Source organism: Hypoxylon fragiforme (genome assembly GCF_022984875.1).
Source record: "Hypoxylon fragiforme strain CBS 206.31 chromosome Unknown GGS25scaffold_8, whole genome shotgun sequence".
NCBI lineage: Eukaryota > Fungi > Ascomycota > Sordariomycetes > Xylariales > Hypoxylaceae > Hypoxylon > Hypoxylon fragiforme.
This window is the reverse complement of record NW_026054763.1, coordinates 835,208-854,910: the sequence shown is the minus strand read 5'-3', so window position 1 is coordinate 854,910 and position 19,703 is coordinate 835,208. Positions and strand designations below refer to the sequence as shown.

At 46.9% G+C, this 19,703-nt stretch overlaps 4 protein-coding genes across 4 annotated transcripts; all 4 read right to left on the bottom strand.

Moving 5' to 3' along the window:
• Positions 1-3,439: 3,439 nt before the first annotated feature.
• GGS25DRAFT_502762 (cytidine deaminase-like protein) lies at positions 3,440-6,842 on the bottom strand. The gene is made up of 3 exons (XM_049262036.1): positions 5,036-6,842; positions 4,160-4,820; positions 3,440-4,102 (listed from the first exon to the last, which is right to left on the bottom strand). The coding sequence occupies exons 1-3, from the start codon at positions 6,119-6,121 to the stop codon at positions 3,879-3,881; spliced, it is 1,971 nt and encodes a 656-aa protein (XP_049113746.1). The 5' UTR covers positions 6,122-6,842; the 3' UTR covers positions 3,440-3,878.
• An 883-nt stretch (positions 6,843-7,725) lies between these two features.
• On the bottom strand, positions 7,726-11,416 carry GGS25DRAFT_502761 (uncharacterized protein). The gene is made up of 2 exons (XM_049262035.1): positions 8,989-11,416; positions 7,726-8,928 (listed from the first exon to the last, which is right to left on the bottom strand). The coding sequence occupies exons 1-2, from the start codon at positions 10,756-10,758 to the stop codon at positions 8,056-8,058; spliced, it is 2,643 nt and encodes an 880-aa protein (XP_049113745.1). The 5' UTR covers positions 10,759-11,416; the 3' UTR covers positions 7,726-8,055.
• Positions 11,417-12,983: 1,567 nt separating this feature from the next.
• GGS25DRAFT_524452 (uncharacterized protein) lies at positions 12,984-15,017 on the bottom strand (the record flags this gene model as incomplete). Its single annotated transcript, XM_049264610.1, has 3 exons — positions 12,984-13,097; positions 13,168-14,541; positions 14,604-15,017. The coding sequence occupies 3 exons, from the start codon at positions 15,015-15,017 to the stop codon at positions 12,984-12,986; spliced, it is 1,902 nt and encodes a 633-aa protein (XP_049113744.1).
• Positions 15,018-16,470: 1,453 nt separating this feature from the next.
• On the bottom strand, positions 16,471-19,086 carry GGS25DRAFT_406347 (uncharacterized protein). The gene has a single exon (XM_049258463.1). The coding sequence runs from the start codon at positions 18,513-18,515 to the stop codon at positions 16,530-16,532; it is 1,986 nt and encodes a 661-aa protein (XP_049113743.1). The 5' UTR covers positions 18,516-19,086; the 3' UTR covers positions 16,471-16,529.
• Between the last annotated feature and the right edge of the window lie 617 nt (positions 19,087-19,703).

The following is a 19,703-nucleotide window of genomic DNA, read 5'->3' as shown; positions in this document are numbered from 1 at the left end:
TGGAATGCCCCATATCAAGACGGTCGATGTGCTTCTTTTGAATCCTGTATCGCAATTCGGGATGGAAATAGCGTCAATATTATACGACGAGGTGAATTAGGTCGGTGAATTGGCTAGTAGATTGGTCTACCTCTTTATTTCTCTAGAGATCGGGTACCTGTAGGAAAAACATATCGAGGTTAATGGGATGACACTGGACATTGCTGCAACAGGGGATTGAAAAGGCCTTTCAGATAGACCAAACTTGGTATACACTTAAAGTAATTAATCACTCGGCAGGTATGTGTTCTTTGTTGCTGGCCTTGATTTGAGCGACTCTACAGATATCGAGGGCATGAAGTCTGGTTGCGTATGGGCCCATTGCATGTGCGTCAGCTGAGAACCAGATCGATAATCCCATAGATAGCGGGGTAGGCGAATGAATTGATTGTCTTGAACGATCTTCTAGATGGACTCGTCGTGGTAATTTTGCGGGAATGCGTCCTCTGGTTATGGGAAAGTAGATCCTTGGTTTTTGGTGGCGCGAGAGTCATGAGTTCGTCTGCTAGGGGCGTGCGTGTGAGTGATTGGAGACACCCATAGGTAGCATTTCTTGTTATCGTGACACCGAAGTTGACAGTGAGGGCGTGTTCACCTATCATGACAATGCGAGTTCTGCCACAATGATAGACCTGGAAGCTTTTTGATAAGTTTGATAAGAAAACCGAGTCCATCAACAGAGGACTCCTGGCTAGAAATGCGGAGCAAGAACACTTCAAGGGGATCATGGCCTTCGTATACTTGCCTCCCTAGTGAGTAGGTACCTGGCAGATATTGGTAGGGTTTGCGATCGAAATGATTAGAGTTGAAGTGTCGCATATGTTTAATGGCTCTGTTTAACTGAAGTTTCTGTGAATTCGGATGGAAATAAGTATATCTAGGTGGGAAATCGGATTGCCTACAGCTTCATGAATTTTCCGAACCGACACCGGCCTCCTGAACCACAAAAGATGGCACTACGCTGTTGAGACATCACGATACTGGGAATTGGTCGCCTAGATAAGGATTCGGATTGAATCTCAACGTATACCAATGTTATGTATTAAACGTTAAGCATTAAACTTCCAATTGCTATTTGGACCACCTGCTGAAATTGACACTGGCTAGATATCGTCACCCTCTGGTGTACCTACCATATCTGCCCTCATCTTTCAGGGCTCCTACTACCTAGTTACCTAGTCTTCGTTTGATATCGCATACTATAGGATGGATATGAGAAAATATTATTAAAATCAGTTCTTATTATTTGGGAACCATTGTATCTTTTAATCGCGTCTAAATAGGAGTCCTACCCCGTGAAGCCCAATGATCTACGACAGAAAGAAAAGAGGTCTTGAACTTTTACTGACCTTCACATACCATAACATCGCAGAAGACGCCCAGAGTTCCACTTAGCATTGAATTATAACGATGCAATCGATATAGTTAGAATGGAGTTAGGTTAATAGGCCTTAAAGTTGATGCAGCGACACAGTCACGGTCGAGGCCCGCTATAACACGATGTATGTACGAACTCGTCTTGGGGGTTCAAATGAGCACAGTCATGATATCACCAAATATGCCGCCATGCTTCATCCATTCTTCAGACATTGCTGGCGATGAGTACCAAACTCAAGATAGCTCTATATGTTATATAACCCCTAGAGACCATGAAGGAAGGTTACCCCTCGCTAAAGCATCGGATATCCCACCCAACCGACCAACATACAACCAACAATGCTTGAATGAAGACTTATTTCAAGAGTGACTATCTACTGGGCATCCAAATGATGAAGACACCCAAACTCCCAGGCTCTATGTCCTAATATAGCATACGTCCGCGCCGATAGCAACCTAGACTACGCCTTAAATATCAGCACGACATGACCAAACCTCCATGGTCTTTCGCATGTAAGTAATGTAACGCGATCTCGCAGAGACATCTCCAGACCATCACCAGCACCCTTTCAATTAAGGGTCCTTATCCTAGTAGATAGCATGATCCGACATGGTTTATAGGAAAGTGGACGTCCCATACCCACTCCATACACGACACAGCACCAATCCAAAGCATTGGCCGTTGTCGACCTATGATGAAGAAGGCGAGAACCACTAACAAGAAGATATTGCTATATACCTATCTCGCTTCGCTCATCTATCTATACACATACATTTTCCCAGTGATACGTGCCCGAAATGCGCCTCCCCCTTTTAACAAGACGTACGAGATAGTCTGGGGATGATAACCAGCAAGCATGGCCATTTTCTAGAGATCGAAGCATCTATCCATAACCAGAGAAACCCCATCTACCAACCTACATACATGCCTACTTACTTACACATCTCAGCAAGTCCACCATACCCCAGAGAAGCCAGCAATCAGACCCAGTACACCACCCCAAAACATCACCCCCCCCCCCCCCAACACCCCCCCCAACAGGAACAACAACAACAACAACAGCAACCACACCATACACCATACACCATACACCATACACACACAGGAAAAGCCACAAGAAAACCTCAAACCACCCTACCTTCCGTCAAGCCACCCCCTAAGCAGTTTATCGACCCATCCAACAACCCATGCCAGCCCCAACCCGATCCGAACCCGACCCGATGACGAGAACCACACACACATACATAATACACACACACACACACAAGACACGCACGCACCCCCTTTTCCCTCTCCCTCTCCCTCTCTTTTCCGAGAACGATAAAAAAAACAATAATCACCAGACCACATCTGCGTAGAAACCAAACCAAACTGACCCCCCCCCCCCTCCCCCCTCCCCCCTTAGAGCTAGCTAGCTAGGTTAGCTAGCTGTGATGAACTATGTACAATACAATACATAACAACATCTAAAAGCTACCAGAGACACCGAAACCCAGCTTTACGCTTCTTAAAAGGTCCTTCAATATCTCAGATATGCATACTTGCATACTTACATACACACAGACAGACAGACAGACAACCACACGTGAAAGAAATACTCGATACTCAATACTCGATACTCGATACTCCCTCCCTACCTACACCTGCCTACCTACACCCAGGTACCTAGCTATCAAGATACCAAGCTACCTACATAGCACCAACTCAGCTCACGCATCAAAAAAAAAAGGGGGGGGGGAGTGCCAACCATGCCAGATAGATATTTCCCTGCGTTCCTTACCTCCAGTATCAGTGCCGCGAAACAACTCACTGCTTAGGTACCTACTAGCCCACCTATCTACCTAGATACGTTAGGTGAATTAAAAGTCTCCTGTTCATGACAAGAGTGTTGAGTACTACGAATAGGAAGTAGCTAGTGTCTTACGTACCTAGTTAGCACCTAGCTAGCACCTAGTTAGTCGCGAAACGGGACCCTTTAAGGCTCTCCCTACTACAGTAGCTTTGTTCAATTATACGCACAACTTAAAAAGTGACACGATTTATTTACTCTAGTTGAGCATCAACGAGAGCCTAGTAGCCCATTCTCGTGACTCTGTAGTAATACTAGTAATACAGTTTCGCGGTTAGGGGAGATAGCCCGTGATGGCTATCTAATAAGGAGTACCTCATATGCCGAGCAACTTTTAGAAAACACCCGTGCCAGGGCAAGGTCAGCTATTAGCTATGAACCTCCCCTGCCTGCCTGCCCCCCTAATAATATGCTGCCTAATCGATCCTGTGGTAATTTTTTCCCTTCCGTGGATGAAGAAAGCAGGAACCAGTAACTCCGGGGTGGGCTTTGCCATCCATGCAATGCGTGTGTGGGAATCTGATGCAAGTCTATCGTCGTAATATTACATTGTCGGCATCGTAATCATTATGGTCATGCGTAATTTGATGATCGATGGTGATGAACCATTGGTCAATAGAATGAAGTGTCGTTACGAATAGCAGGGTTCTTGCCTTCGTCAACTTGTACCTCGGGCTCCATGGTCACTTCTTTATCGACTGGCGTTTCGGGGCTCATGGGAACATCGGGCTGCATAGAACCGTCCGAAAGCTCAGTGCCACTAGCGCCATTCTTAACCTGGTTCTCCATAGCAAATAGACGAGCAGCTCTTCCTTCCTTCTTTCGAGGCTGTGGGGCTGTGAAAGAGAGAGTCAGTTGAAAGTACCAGCATACATAGATTCTAATAGACTTACCTCGGCCATTCTCCTGGACGTAGAATCGACGAAGGAGTGAGACTGCTTCGTCGCGGAGATATCCACCCTCAACGAAGTAACCACGCTCCACATTACCACCATCACCATCATCTTCATCGCGGGGAACGGGGGTAGATCTACCCTTGACGATGCGATCAACGTCCGGGGGACCGTATCCATTCTGATAAGGACGATCCACGGGCTTGGGCACGGGTTTGGAGTTCATATGAATCTTGAAAACGCCTCCAGTGCCACCAAATTTATCGTTAACGGCACCGAAATAAACCTTCTTGATGCCCATTTGCCGAAGAAGAGAAGCACACATGACACAAGGTTCAACCGTAACGTAAAGGACGCACTCCGACAAGATAGAGCGAGCAACCACAGGGGCGGGATGAAGCTTCTGGCCGTAAGGATAGATGTGACCATCTTTTGGGTCCACATCTCCCCAACTGGCATCATCCAGGGCTAAGTGGTTGTTAACTTCCTCGACATCTCCGGGCTCTCGTTGGGAGAGCAAAGCGGACAAGGCCATAAGCTCCGCATGGCGAGTACCGTTCCGAGTGATATTAGTCGCATTCATTCCCTTGGCAACGATTTTGCCATGATAGACTAGGACACAACCAACTGGCGTCTCATTGGTGTTTAGAGCTAGATCACCCTATTGTTTCTTTTGTTAGTGGGCTAGGCAGATATAAACGCCAAAAAGGGAAACAAGTATAAAACGAATAGGTGAATCAATGCATCGACGCGTGGGTTATATCGGCTAAATATTTGCGATAAAAGCTTGGAAGAAGTGGTTGATTTTCACTCAGAGGGGAGGCTGGTAGGCAAGGGGGGAGAGGAAAGAGGAAAGAAGGCACAAAGGGATCTTACCATAGCGAGTGCCTCTCGCATGAACTTAAGATTGTACTCTCGCTCAGCTCGTCCTTCTTCGGTAGTAGGCTCGATCAACCCAGGTAGATTCTGAGTAAGTGGGTCAGGCTTAGGCTCGACCGGTCCGCTGCTGAAGGGAAGAGGGACAACGGTAAGCGTTGGTGTGGCCGATGACTTGATAGCAGCGGCAGGAGGGTCAAGTTCTGATTGGGCTTGCTGTTGGGTTGCATTGGTGTCGTCAAGAGTAAGACGGTCGACACTTGTACTGAGCTCTTTGACCTGCACATTGGTGATCAAGTTCTCGGCAACCTCCATCTTGCCAGAAGAAGTGAATGCCGAGGTGGCGGACTGGCTGCGGGTACCCGTGTGATGAACCTGAGTCTGATTATCCGCCACGAGGGGCTTCAGGGCTGGCGACTGGCTCTGAAATGTGCTGTGAGCAGCGATGCGAGGAGTATCGTTCTCCTTTCTATCATCAGTAGGTTTTTTGGAGGGCAAAGAACCACGGCTCCAAGAGGGCTGTAGAGACTCGGCTGGCTTTTGACTGTTAGTCTGACGAATGGTGGCTTTAGTGTCACCTTGATTCGCAACAGGAGTAACACCGGCCGGACCAGACATTTGGGAAGCCGGGAGCGGCGCAGGGGAGTTGTTATTAGTGGTAGAATTCGAGGTAGTGCCGTTTGATGACGGGCCGACCGAAGGAGAAGCAGGGTCGACAGGTTTAGGACCGCTGCCTTTTTGACCACCTCTCTTCTGACCACCGCGCTTCTTAGACGGCGCCATATTAAGTTCCTTAGATGAAGAGTCTAACCCTTGTTCGAGGTCTATGAAAGAGTTGGGCGGGGGTTGTTGTGGTGAAGATGGATGGTTTTGGGGAGATGGGGTACATAAAGAAGGTTGTGGTGAGTCAAAATTTTTAATGGTGGGAGAAGTGGAAGTGGGTGACTGTTGAGGTGGCGGAGGCTTCTGAGTTGAATCCGTTGTCGTGGTGAAATAATGGGAGACGCGGGATAAGAGTTGGATGAAAGACGCAAACAGTGCCTGCCAGAGGCTCGCAGCGTAACCTGAAATTTTGTGTCCCGCCATTGTTTCCTCTTCTCAAACTCCCGCACCTTCCTTCACATTGATTTTTTTCCCTTTTTTTTCTCTTTTTACCTCTCCGTGAGCCTTAGGCGTCTATCTTTTAATTTTCTCTTTCTAGCACCCTTAAATTCAAATCCAAAACCTTAGGCTCCAGGAATAATTATACACCTCACAAGAATAAAAATGAGAATAAGGGGAGGAGGAGGACGACGACGATGAGGACGAATAATAATAGCAAGAATATCGTAATCCAGCAGGTAGTTATTCCCGGCTGCCTATTAGATAGATAATACAAGCCGTTCAATTACTAGATAGAAACAACACTGACCGCAAGTGAATGAATAACTGAATAATAAGGCAAAATGAGTTTTATGAACCTCGCTGACGAGTTGAGTGGACCGGCGAGACAATAAGGTTGGTGAGGTGAGAAAATACTAGGTAATGCTATTCATTAGGGGGCACCTTAAAACGAAAGGCATATCCAAGTATGAGGATCAAATGGTCAGAATTCCTTTCTTTTTTTTTCAGAGCATCATGAGAAAGAATATTAGAGAATTATGGATAAGAAGCGCATCCATGAGTCGACCGTAGATTATGGTGGGGACGAGTGATCATGGTCGGAATGGAGTTCTTAATAAGAGTACAGTAAATGGATGAAACAAAAAGAATGTTTCAATATTTTACGACAAGGTGAAAAAAGACGGCGACGCGGCTGAGAATTTTCTGCCGTGGGGTTGAGCTGATTGACGCTAACCTTGCTAGCTGATTTCTTTTACTTCCTCACTTTAGGTAAGGATGCTTAACTCTACCTAGGTCCCACCATGCCACGCCATCCCAAGACTAGCAGGCTAGCTAGGTACCTGGTAGTAGACTACTAGGTACTAGGTACGAAGGTTGTGGCCAAAAGTTTAGACCAAGATATACCTCAGCCCCACAGTTCCTCCACTTTTCTACCACTGTAGGAAATATCATTGCCAACATACTTACCTACTTATAAAGCTTTATAAGTTTATTTAATAAATATTAAATATATCATTACGTTATTTATTTAGTTTATTTAATAATAGAAATTTTTGTAATTTTTTTCTTCATTAAATTAATGTAAATATTTGTATAATAATCTAAGGTTGTTTAGGACTAAAGGCTTTAAGTTTATAGCACATTATAGCGTTTAAGTGTGCTATAAGGTGCTATACTTTTAGGGGTTGTAGGGGACTTGACGTTGAATGTATACCTATTATTGGTAAAGGCCGAAAAAAGAGTGGCGCACTGTGGGGCTGAGGTATATCTTGGTCTAAACTTTTGGCCACAACCTTCGTAGACCGTAGGTAAAGCTTTAAAGTACCTGCCTGAAAAGCAGGTTCCATCTATTAAAGTTTATCGATTACCTATTGGCCTGAGAAAGCGGGAGCGCCCGTCTTGAGGTTTAACTATGCAACTATCAAATCGTCGTCTAATCGTACTGTGTAAGTTGCATATCTAGGCATTCAGTGTACCTAGGTATGTATGTACATTAGACTACATACACTGTGCACTTGTATCAACACATCAAAGCACATCACAAGATTATCAACATCATCACTTTTTCATATAAACAATCAGAAACATTAATAAAAGCAGTCAAAGGTCGTATTAGTCTAAGTAGGCGCGGGGAAAACACCACCTCGCAGACATCATCAGCTAGACCGACCCTCAACCATCAGTTTTTTTCCTTCTTAACTACACAGTGGTATGTACCTAGGTAGGTGCTTGTATATCTACATACAAGCTAGGTAGGCACATATGGTACTACTACGAGGCTTACTCCTAGCCAATTGCCATTCGCTACTATCTTCCCATCAAGGATATCATCTTTTCGAGGCAATACGAATCCCACGCACGCTGATCCCGTCGATGCATGCAAATGCATCCCCCTTGTATCATCATCCAAATAACAATCACGAAGTGATCGTCATCATGGCTGGCAAGCGGGACAGCAGACCTTTGGTCATGGACTTATCGGATGGTCGAAAAGAGATGCTCTTTCTCAGGTAACTTTGCAGTTCAGAAAGGCCTCGGGATAAGCGATTGTGTGTCGTCTTCATATGGCTCATGGCCATCGAGGGGAGTCGTTTCACGGCAAAAGGATGGCGTGTGGCCAGATCCAGCATGGCCACGCCTGGGCCACCTTTTTGTCGTGAATTGGTATGAGCAACGGTGATGATCAAACACCCCATTAGGGCGGGGATGAATCCAAGCTCTCTGGATTTGTTATCCAGCTGTTGCCATTGACAAAGCGAGCTTAATATAACAGCTGCGAAAGTAGTCATAGCTAGCAACCAGGCTACAACCGTAGCTTCTCTGAGCCAGTTCCATTCTTGTGGTTCCGATCGGCGTTGTGTCTTTGGGTGTAGGGCTGTCCCAATCCAACTGTTCCCTAGGGTGGTGTTCTTTTGGTGCACCGGCTTGAACGGTGATAAGGGCAAGGCCCCATGTAGAACAGAAACTAGGGCTGAGAGTATCATGGTGGACCGTAGCACTTGGTTCTCGAACGATGACGTGAATAGAGTTTCCAGGCCACAAAAGATATTTCTGGTAACCATTCTGGCCTGGAAACTAAATGCAGCAATGCTCTGGAACGTTCGGCTGACAGTGCTCATGATGAGAGAAGAACGATCGGCTGTATTCTGATCATCGAATACTGTAATGACCGTAGACTTCATGAAAAGCATCACATTCGATGAAGAGGGCACAGGGGATAAGCTTCCTGCTATATACCCTTCTAGGGCGGCAGGGCGTGATGTTGGTTTCCCGCCGTGAATAATGAGCGGCTGTTGTGCATATATTAGCTTATATCCGGTGATTAGAGTATGTACCGAACGGAGGCTTACGCTGTGGGGAGTTTCTGCAGGGGTGCTGTTGGTTGCAGACAATCCTGAAATGTGGGATAGAGAGTTGTTGGAGCGAGAAGTGGTGGCCAAAGTAGTAGTTGATGGAGAAGTAGTGAACGGAGAGATTGAAGGGTCGTGGCTAGTTGCCAACATAGTCGTCAAACTCTTCTGAGTTTGCCGGTTCGTTACGACCGAGCTGTCTATGTTTATTCCGCCAGAGGGTGCAAGCGATCTAGACCGCAAGCCTTGTAGTCTAGGAGATGCTCCCGGTTGAGTTGGCGATACATCTGTCCCGCCTGGTATAGATAACATTCCGTTTGCTCTCACGTGTGGTATGAGGTGTGGATCGCCCGTGGAAGTCGGAACATGCCACTCCGGTATCTGACTAGTCTGGCCGTTATCGCCGTGTGTCGTAATGGGTGGTTGAATTGATGGAGATATGCTAGAGAAGTAATTCCGGTGGGCGTATAACCGCTCTGGTGACGATGTCTGTTCATGCCAGAAGAGCGACGTGGGACTTTCTGCGCCCGCCGATGTCCCTGATTGCGTGGTGAAGTTATGGTCCTGGTACATGATACCCTTTTGTCTAGAGTTGCCATCAAGTGGTTGCTGACGGCTCAGATAATCTGAGTACTCCGGATGGGGCATGGCAGCAACTTCTCTAATTAGTGCAGGATCGTCGTCGAGAGATGTCGAAGAACCTGGTGAGTAGAGATTGAAGTCGGCGTAATCATTTCCAGCTTCACCACCTGGGTTGTAATAAGGTGGAAGTGGTAGTTGGGTTTCGCCTTCGTTGATAGCGAGAGGCCTGTTCTCGGTACCATATGATTGAGCAGGTGTGATGGGTTGTGATGCAGAGAATGAGTTCGATGATGTGGGTGAAAGATAACCCGCAGGATCTAGGAAGAAGTCATAGTCATACGGAATGGCTTCGGTTGGCTGCTCGTCAAATTGGATAAATTGGTTCCAGTCCATGTTTGGGTCGACTAGCGACTCTGACATGACTGAATTAAAAGATAGCGATGCCGCATGTGTATCAAACGAGGACGCGAATACAGATGCTGATGATGTTGGTGCTGGTGATGGTGCAGGTGCCGGTGCTGATGGCGCGGATACAGCAACTGACTTCTTTACCTTCTTAGTCACCCTGGCCCCAGAGGAACCCGATGACCTCTTATGGCTCGGGTCACAACGTACCTTCTTTCTCCTGCAAGCATCGCACGCCTTGATAACTCGCATAAGATGGGCATGGTCACGTTGCTCCTTAGTCTTACACCCGCGGGAAGCTGAGTTGGTAACGTCCATTCCATCCTTGGTTAGTATTTTCATACCAGGAAGGTGAGAGAAGTCAGTAGATGGAATCAACTTCTTAGAAGACGTCTTTTGAACATTGGATGTGGGAGATGCGGCTGATCCACTGCTGCTTGGCGTCCATTGACTCTCGGATATTACTGGAGATGTGAAGTTGGACACGTAACCGGAATCGATCGTGGAGCCAGCGGGAGATTCAATCGTAGAGCTACGAGATGGATAAACTGTGAAGAATTTGAACGATTCGCCGGTGAGCATGGCGTGTTGGAAGAATTCCATGGAGACAGTGGCGCGCTTCTCAGAAATGGAAGCATTGCCAGGGACGTAAGCATTGATCAACTCATCCAATTGCTTAGAACCCATGGCAGGGAAGAATTGTAAAGTGCCTCCCACGGCTGGCTGGAGAATAGAAAAGCCCATGAGCGAAGCGGAAGAGTTATTTCGAGACATATACGACATCTTGACGACGTTAATTTCCGTAACGTGGCTAGAAGAGTCGTTGAAGTACACGATAGGCAGATAGGTGGCTCGACAGTTACGAGTAAACGTGAAATCGTCAATAAGCACCAAATTCCCTGGTAAGGGGTGGTAAATGCCGTTAACTCCGAGCTGACGTGCCGGACCGTCTAGAATACCTAAAAGGTAGGTATGTACTAGATAGTACAAGAGACTCGAAAGAGAATATACACAAAAGTATTGATGTATAAAGTATTAGATGAAGTATAGTTATAGGGTAGGTGGTATAATATGGTATAGTATTGTCTGTATACGATATCCCTTGTCTCTAAGTTGACCTGTACTTAGTCGTATGGGGTAAACCCGACTAGTATGGAGATGTCAACTCGTCAACGACAAAAAGGATTTCGTTTGAGTCAAGGCGCGAGCCACTGCTGACAGTGATGCCTAGCTCAAGAGGGTAGGGGAAGAGGATGTGGGTTAGTGAATGAGGGTCTTCCAAGTGTAGGAAGGGTAAACAGTAGTATCAGATCCGAGAGACAGAGAAGAAAAAAGAAAAAGGAGGAAAAAGATTCAAAGTCGGGAGGGAGTCACAAGGTGATATTTCAGTCCGATTTTCCAGGCTTCAAAGTTGGTTTATTTTTTTTTTATTTTTTTTTTTGACCATACATCGTACTATGCAGGTATGTAATTGCGCACGCAAAGCCTCAATTCATCGACATTGGAGAATGGCGGAGCAAAGTGAATTGATCCACTCGGCGAGAACTTGCATTGATCAATCAACCAATCATAGCTACTCTCGTGTGACTCCATCGTTAAGTACCTGGCCCTAAACCTTGTTAGTGCTCTACAGGTATTTTATATGGAAAATAGTAACAATACTGGGTCTTGATCAAGTCTCGGCCGGGGACAGATGCACGAAAACCTCAGGCAGCAGTCGGCCAGACAAAAACGGTTGGTCTGATATTTGAGTCATCCCTAAAAACCTTGGAAGGATTATAAGTAACCACTAAAATTCTTTCAATGTGATTACATGTACATGTATATGATACCTACCTAGGGTATGTATGCATTTTGTAACTAAGCAGCAACTGTTTGTGAGTTGAGTGAGATGAGTATCAATTGGCCCGTCTATTTTATTTCATGTATTTATTTCATATATTTATCTCATATATCTACCTATAACACCTAAGGTAATTCGAATGTTGGAATCCCTTCAAAAAGTGTACAATACATCTAAGCTTTCGTACATATCTTAGTACATATAACTACAGCATGTACAATACCTTTGTCGGAACCGGGAATCCCTACCAACTTGAACCCCACCAGATCTTGAACGATTGAGGGGGCGGAGTCAAGTACCTAGTACCTAGCCTCATAAGCACATGCCAACTTCATAAAACTTGATAAAAGGCTTTTATTACCTAGGTAGTGTATGCATCGCAGGTGCGATACTATGTAACTAGGTGCAACCACCCCTAATATGACTCAGCTCTGAATTTCCCATTTTCCCATTTTCCCATACTACAGTATTACTACTACCTAGGCTTTGTACCTACCACTAACTACTGTCCATGCATATATGATATGCTTAGTAGTATCTATCTGCACGTCGCAAGCTCAGAGGTGCATACAGACTACCAATATGTAAGTCATCTTTCTGGATGATTCGTTACTGGCATTGCTATGTATGTACGCCAGCATGTAGCATATTGCTCATAGTAAGTATCACCTCAAAAGCAAAGGAAGCAGTCTGTCAGTCACTGACTCCTATCCAGGTAGGTAGCAATATAACTAGTTAGATAGATTCATGATAAAATGTTATAGTCTATTTTCAGACTTACATAATAAAGAATTATCAACTATATATTAACGTAGGTATATACCCGTCAGTGGCTAGGCAGGTATATAAAGCTCAAAGGCTGTCCCATCCCCTCCGTCCCATCGTATGGGCCAGCATCTCTTCAACGTATAATTCTCATCCTAAGAACGTCAATTATTAATTGGTCCAAAAAAACGCAAGGGGGGGTATCAAATCCGAATATTCAACATAGCACCATCGCTTGTCAGCCTGGGTTCTAACAAGAGGGGTGCGGGCCTAACCCAAACAAAGCCCGCGTATCCAGTCCCCAACAAATGAAGCCCCTTTACGGATTTTAGAACCGCCCTATAACTCATTGCGCATCCAGTCTAGCGAATCCCACCTACTTAGGCAGGTATCGAGAATGTCACGCTGTCATCAGTGTGCCAAAACGACGCCAGGATTTGATTTCATCGTATCCGATGGATGGTAATCGCCTTCTAGGATGTGGACGGCCATTAATAGCTTGAGGATTATTAGGCTTTTCACATGTTAGCATGGGTTGTTGTTGAATATACATAGGTAAATTTGGGAATTTCCAATATACTAACCTCGTGTATATTCCAAGACTTGAATCGGTCCTTGATAGTCCATGTAACCACGAATCCAAACAGAAGCAGGGGCAGCCCCAGCCAACAAAAACTATCGGTCGTGTCGGGATTCGCCGCGTGAGACGTGGGTAGGTTCGGTTTGGTCGTGTAGAGGCTTTCTTGGGCCACTCTGGTTAACGACAGGAGCACGATGGCAAACAGATAGGCGGGGCGTAGCCTGGCGCGAGACACTAGGCGTATGGGGCACTGGTGAGAGAAGCACATGGGCTCGACGGCATCGCACGACGTCGTCTTCGTCGTCGTCGGGTCCGGCGGGTGCCATTTGGAAAAATACTTGGAGTCAGCAGGAGGATGAAGTCGATCCGGTAAATAGCGACTAGAGTCTGTGGAAGAGTCTGTGGAAGACTCGGAAGACTCGGAGGAGGAGTGGCTAGACGTATCACTGCCAGTGTCCCACTTGGTATCGTGCAAGTTATAAGAATACTCATACGGATTCCCGCCGCTAAAGTGCCGGCTATATCCGTCGTTTGAGCCTCCCGCACCCTGCCAAGGCTGGCTCCCATCCGGAGGCAAAATCCAAGAATTTCCGGTGTCAGATTCGCTAGATAACGTTAACGTTATTCCAGATCCAGCCACAGACTCATCTCGCATAGATCCGTAGTACCACCTCTGCCAAGTCGAGCCCGGACAACTTTCTCTTAAACACGGAAATGGCGACGGTGGCGACTTAGGGTCACCGTGATTTGATACTTGGAGACCACAATGAGCACACACGAGCCTAATGCTCGGGCAAGCTTCTTGAAAGGGGTGGTGTTCGTCTCGAAAATGGCCCGGTAGCTGCTCGATCGGCCCAGTCCAGCAACACGCTTCCGACGAGACATCTGACAAGGAGTCCACAGGACCTCTATATTCGCATTGCCAACGGGTCGGATAGTCGTGCATCTGGCTACCAATCTCGACGAGTTCGCTTTCCATGGGCCCATGTTGCGGTTGTGCACCCATGTGATTACCTGGGAGATAAGGTGGGTCTCTGACCTGTAACATCCTTTGGCTCAAATAAACTCCTTGGGAATCAAAGCCATTGAGAATCTCCTGTACACTTCGTCGAACTACATCCTCGCGGCCACTGGTGGACGGACCCAAGGTGAGCTCGTTGGGCAGGGCGTCCGAGGCGTCTGAGGCACCCGGAGCGCCTAGATCGGGTGATACTATCGCGGCACCGCCAGCACCAAACGTCTCACCGTTCAGTCTTTGTTCTAGGGGTGGAAGTAACTGGCTATCGTTTCGGGCATGCGACCTGGTATGACTCGAGGACGGTAGGGGCTGGGAGTTTTTATAATTCTCCTCTAGCTTGCTAAAATCATGGCAGTCACACTATACATGGCCATTTAGTTACCATGACTGACAAGTTATGCGGTATTTGTTGACGGTCTTACAGTGATCTTTTTAGCTCGATGGCGTCGGCAAGTGAGTTTGAGCTTCCTCTTGAGTGCAGTTTTCAATCTCGTATCGGTGTCGAGAGGGCCTCTCCTCCTACCTCGTTGACGTCTCGGCGGATCTGCGTCTTGTGCTGTGATGCTTTGGGTTGAGGGTGTTCCGGGATCCTCTATAGGCGAATGAATAGTACTAGTGGACGGAGCTGTGGGAGGGGGTGGTAAACCCTGTTGCGAGGCAAGATGAGTCTGCAGGTTCAAGCGTTCAAGCGACTGCCGAATTTCATTGTATATTTTTTGGTACTCTGGAGTGGCTGGCACAAGAATTCTTTTGGCCTTTCGCGGATCGAGGCCTCTAGAGGGTTGGGTGGTGTATGGAGAGGGCGGGGCCCGAGGAGGTCTAGCGGGCGAAGCCATGTTAAAGGCCTGTTTAGTGTGGCGAGCAACTTGTCTATCACGCAATTAGAGGCAGACAGCCTCGTGAAATGAGGGAGGAGCTGGCTTGTCGAGATGGTAAGGTTAAACGCGGGAGGGCTCCGGAGTGTATAAGGTAGCAAGTGGCTAAATACTAGGACCAAAACAAGGGATGGCGAGACAGCATTGGATGTGACAGATCCTAGTCGTTAGAGAGATGGCCGTATAGTAGGCGGATAAATAGGCAACTAGGTTGGTAAATAGATGTACAGGTAGACAGAGAGGTTGGAAGGTTGGTAAGGTAAGAAATTGGACATGGAAAGCTCAAGTCAAGGCTTGACTAGCAAGAGGTCCATTGACTTCTTACTTGCAGTACACTTGCAGTATCACTACCTACTAGATACTCTTCCAAGTTCCTAACCTACTAGGTAATAGGTAGGTCGATAGATGTACTACATCTTGATATACAGTACATACATAGTACGTATATATGTAGGTATGTTCAATGTTATAGTAAGTACTGCGCCTTGATGAGGCTGCCGAGGCAGATTCTTCCCCCCCCATCAGACTTACCTATCGCTCTTCTTCCGTCTTCTCAAGGCACGATCACATGAGATTAGTGCAGACACGACCTTGCAACTTGCAGTTCGTACGTGACATTTAACCTTGGTAGTTTGGTAAAGGATTGTTTCTGGCTGGGTCTTTTCTCCTCTTCCGTGAGTTGTTCGTAACATGACCAAGATATTTATTTCCCCCTTCCCCCCCTTCCCCGAACTTTCGGTGAAATATTATTCTAGTTGGAATTGGAAGAAATTCGAAGGAGATGGTATACTAACAGATGAGTATTATTTATGGATTCGATATATGTGTGTATGTGTGTATGTGTGTTATTACATTTGAGCGGGGAAATAGTCGAAACGGATTGGAGTGCCATATTTTTTGCTTTTTCTTTTCTTCAATTCCTACTTATACATATACCATCTAAGTACATCAATGTATTAGATCCACGACTTACCCTATATACCTAGTAGCAATGCCATATACATGTATGTAGTAACATGTATAGTAGTACATGTTATCGTATGTATTCATGGATGTACTAAAGTAGTATACTTACGTGTGTATACTTACCCAGGTAGGTCGCCTGCATAATGCAACATCAAATCTTTTTACACATTTACACATAAGTACCCAAAGCAAGCCCAACATACATATTTGTAACGAGTACATACAGTAATGTATACATACAGTTTTTGGCGGTCAACGAAAAAAGCAGCAACGCTCACCCTCTCGTTACGAAAAGAAAGAGAAAATTGTCGTCCATCTTTGTCATCGCAGACCGCCGTCGAGCCGTCGAGGCTGGCCCTTGGGACACACAAACTCCTAAATTATCCCTAGCACTGCCATAATTGAATTGTCACACACATCCCAGATATAGCATATGGATGTAACTGCCAGTTGTATTTATCTCGGACTTGGCCGGCTACCTATAGGGGTAATGTAATTATTTTGCATCTATGGCGGCCGAGTGAATTCAAAGAGGTCGTGAGCCTCCCTGCTCCAAGCCCCCCCGCTCGCTCTAGAGAACTCGGGCATTGGTATAATGTCGGCTCCTTTAGTCCGGCTTTCTAACCCAGTCCCCCGCCTGTTCCGCATATTGGCACCGTGAACCCCAGATCCTAAGAGTTGCTTAACTGCCACTTCGGGCGGCAAAGGACATTGCGGTACCTGGCCAGCAGCATCCGATGGCTTGGCAGCCTTCTTACCTCGCGTTGCGGGGTTAATCACAGGTCCTTTAGGTGGCGGCCGTGCTATTGTAGTAGTATCTTCGCCTACTTCAGCTTGCACTTCTGTTTCCGTACTTATCCATGCCGATTCCGAACGGCCTTGGTCCCCCAAAGGATGCCGATCGGGTGTAGCTGTGTCGGGATTTCGAATAAACTTGGGGGCAACACTATCGTCGCCCACTATTTTCTTATTGGACTGTGCCTCAGGCACACTGCAGATGTCGGCTTCTTCGTCATCCAAAACGAACCCGATAATCTCCTTGCTACGGATACCCTTACGCCCCAGTGGAACGAGGCGGGGAGCAGGAGCTTTATTAGGTATATGTTGGACTTCATCACACCTTACTATTGAGCGGCCATCTACACTCCTGTCTCTTACTGTCTTATCCTCTCTGGTTGGTTGCATGCTGCCTTTACGAGATTTATTAGTGTCGTCTTGTGAACTGTCTTTGGGTTTAGATGTTTCGATGGCCTCAGTTTGGTCAAGATAATCTAGGGTTTCCGGAGTATCCTCGTTACGACCGGCACTAGAATGGCGCATGTCCGATCTGTATTCTGAGGTAGTGGATGAATTTTGACGGTCGATTCGGCTCTTAGTCGTCCCCCCCAAACTTTCAGTGATCATTAGCAGGCCTCGCTTTTTCCTCGGCTTGATACGAAGTTCCGTCCTCGGTTCGCTGGGAAATTCATGGGAGATAGTTTGGCGCTCTTTATTGATCTCTAGTGTCTGTGCCTTTTTCTGACGTCTAGATTCCGACAAGGGGCCCGTGGCTGGAGTCGAGCTTTGGGGCCTAGAAGCTAGAGAGGGCTTGCTAACCTCTTTGCTCCGTAGGTGCGCCACCGAGGACCTATCATTGAACCTTCCGCGGCTTTCTCTTGCCAGAAGCGAGTTTGGTCCATCTACCTCCGGATCACTTAACTCGGTAACTGATAATCGACGTGAATGATCGGTTTCCATGACAAGGTCTTCAGCTATCTTCCTTTGTTGTAAATCCTGTTCTCTGATCCCGACTGCACGCCCCAAAGAGACAGCTCCATTCTGCATTGTCGGAGTACTTGTTGGCGTTGCTGATAGTGTGAGAGCCGCACCGAATAAGCTTCGTGCGTAGCCGTTCTTGCTCGGAGGCGAGGGTTCTCGCCTTCTGCGTTTCGGCGGGCGTGGGCTCTCAGTCTGTGGCAGTGGATTTGGCTTCTGCCTTGCTTCATAGGGCGACTCGTTGGAAATGAGCGCACGCCCATGGTGTCCGGTGGGGGTGCCAATCAATTGGTGAAGAGGTTTGTGTCGCAACTGAAAATGGGGGGCAGCAACTTGTGAAGTGATAGCTTCAGGTATAGGGGGGCGACGTGCGATAGCCGCGGACTGACGTTCAGCTCTTTCCTGGGCTCGTTTGTCAACCAACTCAGAGAGGTCCTGTTCCCGACTCCCTACACATTCTGCGACTTGGACGATGACACCTCCTCGCTCAAGCGTGAGCTCTTCTCCATCGCCAAAGTCGTAATCTTCGCGCCAGTGTGTGTCTCCTATAAAGTTCCCGCGATCATCATACACCATAATGCGCTTGTTAAATGTATGGAACTTGAGCCTCCCATCCTGCCACCTCTTTTGCTTCCTGCGAAGGTCGCGCGTAAATAGGCAGACAAATTCAAGAACAAGAGCGGTGCTGGGAGCTGATGAGGAGGCGGGAGCGGACGCGGAACTATGTATGGCCTGCATCGTGATATAGCCAAGTGATTATGTCAAACCATCAAGCCTGGTACTGTATTACTACCTTTTTTATTTCTTTCTTTTCTTCTTTTTCTTTTGAAACTCTTGAAGTCGAAACTTTGGAAAGATCGTGGATGACTCAGTTTATGGAGCGCGTCAACTTTAGGTTGTTAGTTGCAGGTACTAGTTATGTAGGTACTAGACCCAATCACCCTACCTAGGGTAGGTAGCTGACAAAAAAGGCCTTCTCGTCAAGTATTCCTTCCTCGAGAGCTGAATGCATAAAATACCCGGCAAATTGCAAGCAATTTAAATTAGTAAAACTTTACTAATTTGATATCTGGAAAATCGTCGCTCCGCAACAATTTTGATTTTAAGTACTATTCATTTATTAAATTTTTTTATTTTTTTTAAATACTAAACATTTAATCATGCCTCCGGCGGCTCCTGCGGAGTGCTGCTCGCTCCGCTCGAAAAGAAGAAAAACAGGTTTAAATCACCCAACGGTTTAACCCAATTAAAAGCCAGCCATTGGCCAGTTTGAGTGGGCACTTTCTTTCACCCAAGGCAATAGTTACATAACAATCACGTGACGGTAGGTTCCTTTCACATCAGACACCGATTATATAATACTCACGCGAGTGACGACGGATTCCTTTGGCATGGATTACGTGGTACTCACGTGACGGTCGGAATACCGGCGTAATGGACGAACCGGACTCACACGTAAAAGAGTAAATTATACTTACCTCCAGGCCACGTGATATTGTTGAATATCGAGTGGCCCATCTGCTAAGCCTAGATCAACCCATGCGCCGGGACTTACAGGTGTTAGGGCTGGAATCGGCTTGGCCGGATGGGGAGTAATTGTCGGATTGGGGGGATTTATGGGTATAGGAGGGAGGTTCGGAGAAAAGCCGGTTGTCGGAGGCCGGCTGTCGGAGGCCGGCTGTATTTGGGCACCGCTTGCGGCGATGGGACCGCCCCAGAGGTTATTTACGGCTGATGGCACATGTTAGCGTTGGGGATAATCCCTCCCGGAAGCTCTGAAAGCTCTCCTTGAGCAGGTCACGGCAGCAGCGGCGGCAGCGCAGCATTCCGGGGCCGGCCGACCCGCCTCGGAATGGGTGTATCAGCCATTAATTCAATGGATCAACTGGTTTGGGGCTGTGTGGCTCTTGAAAAGCTCTTGAAAAC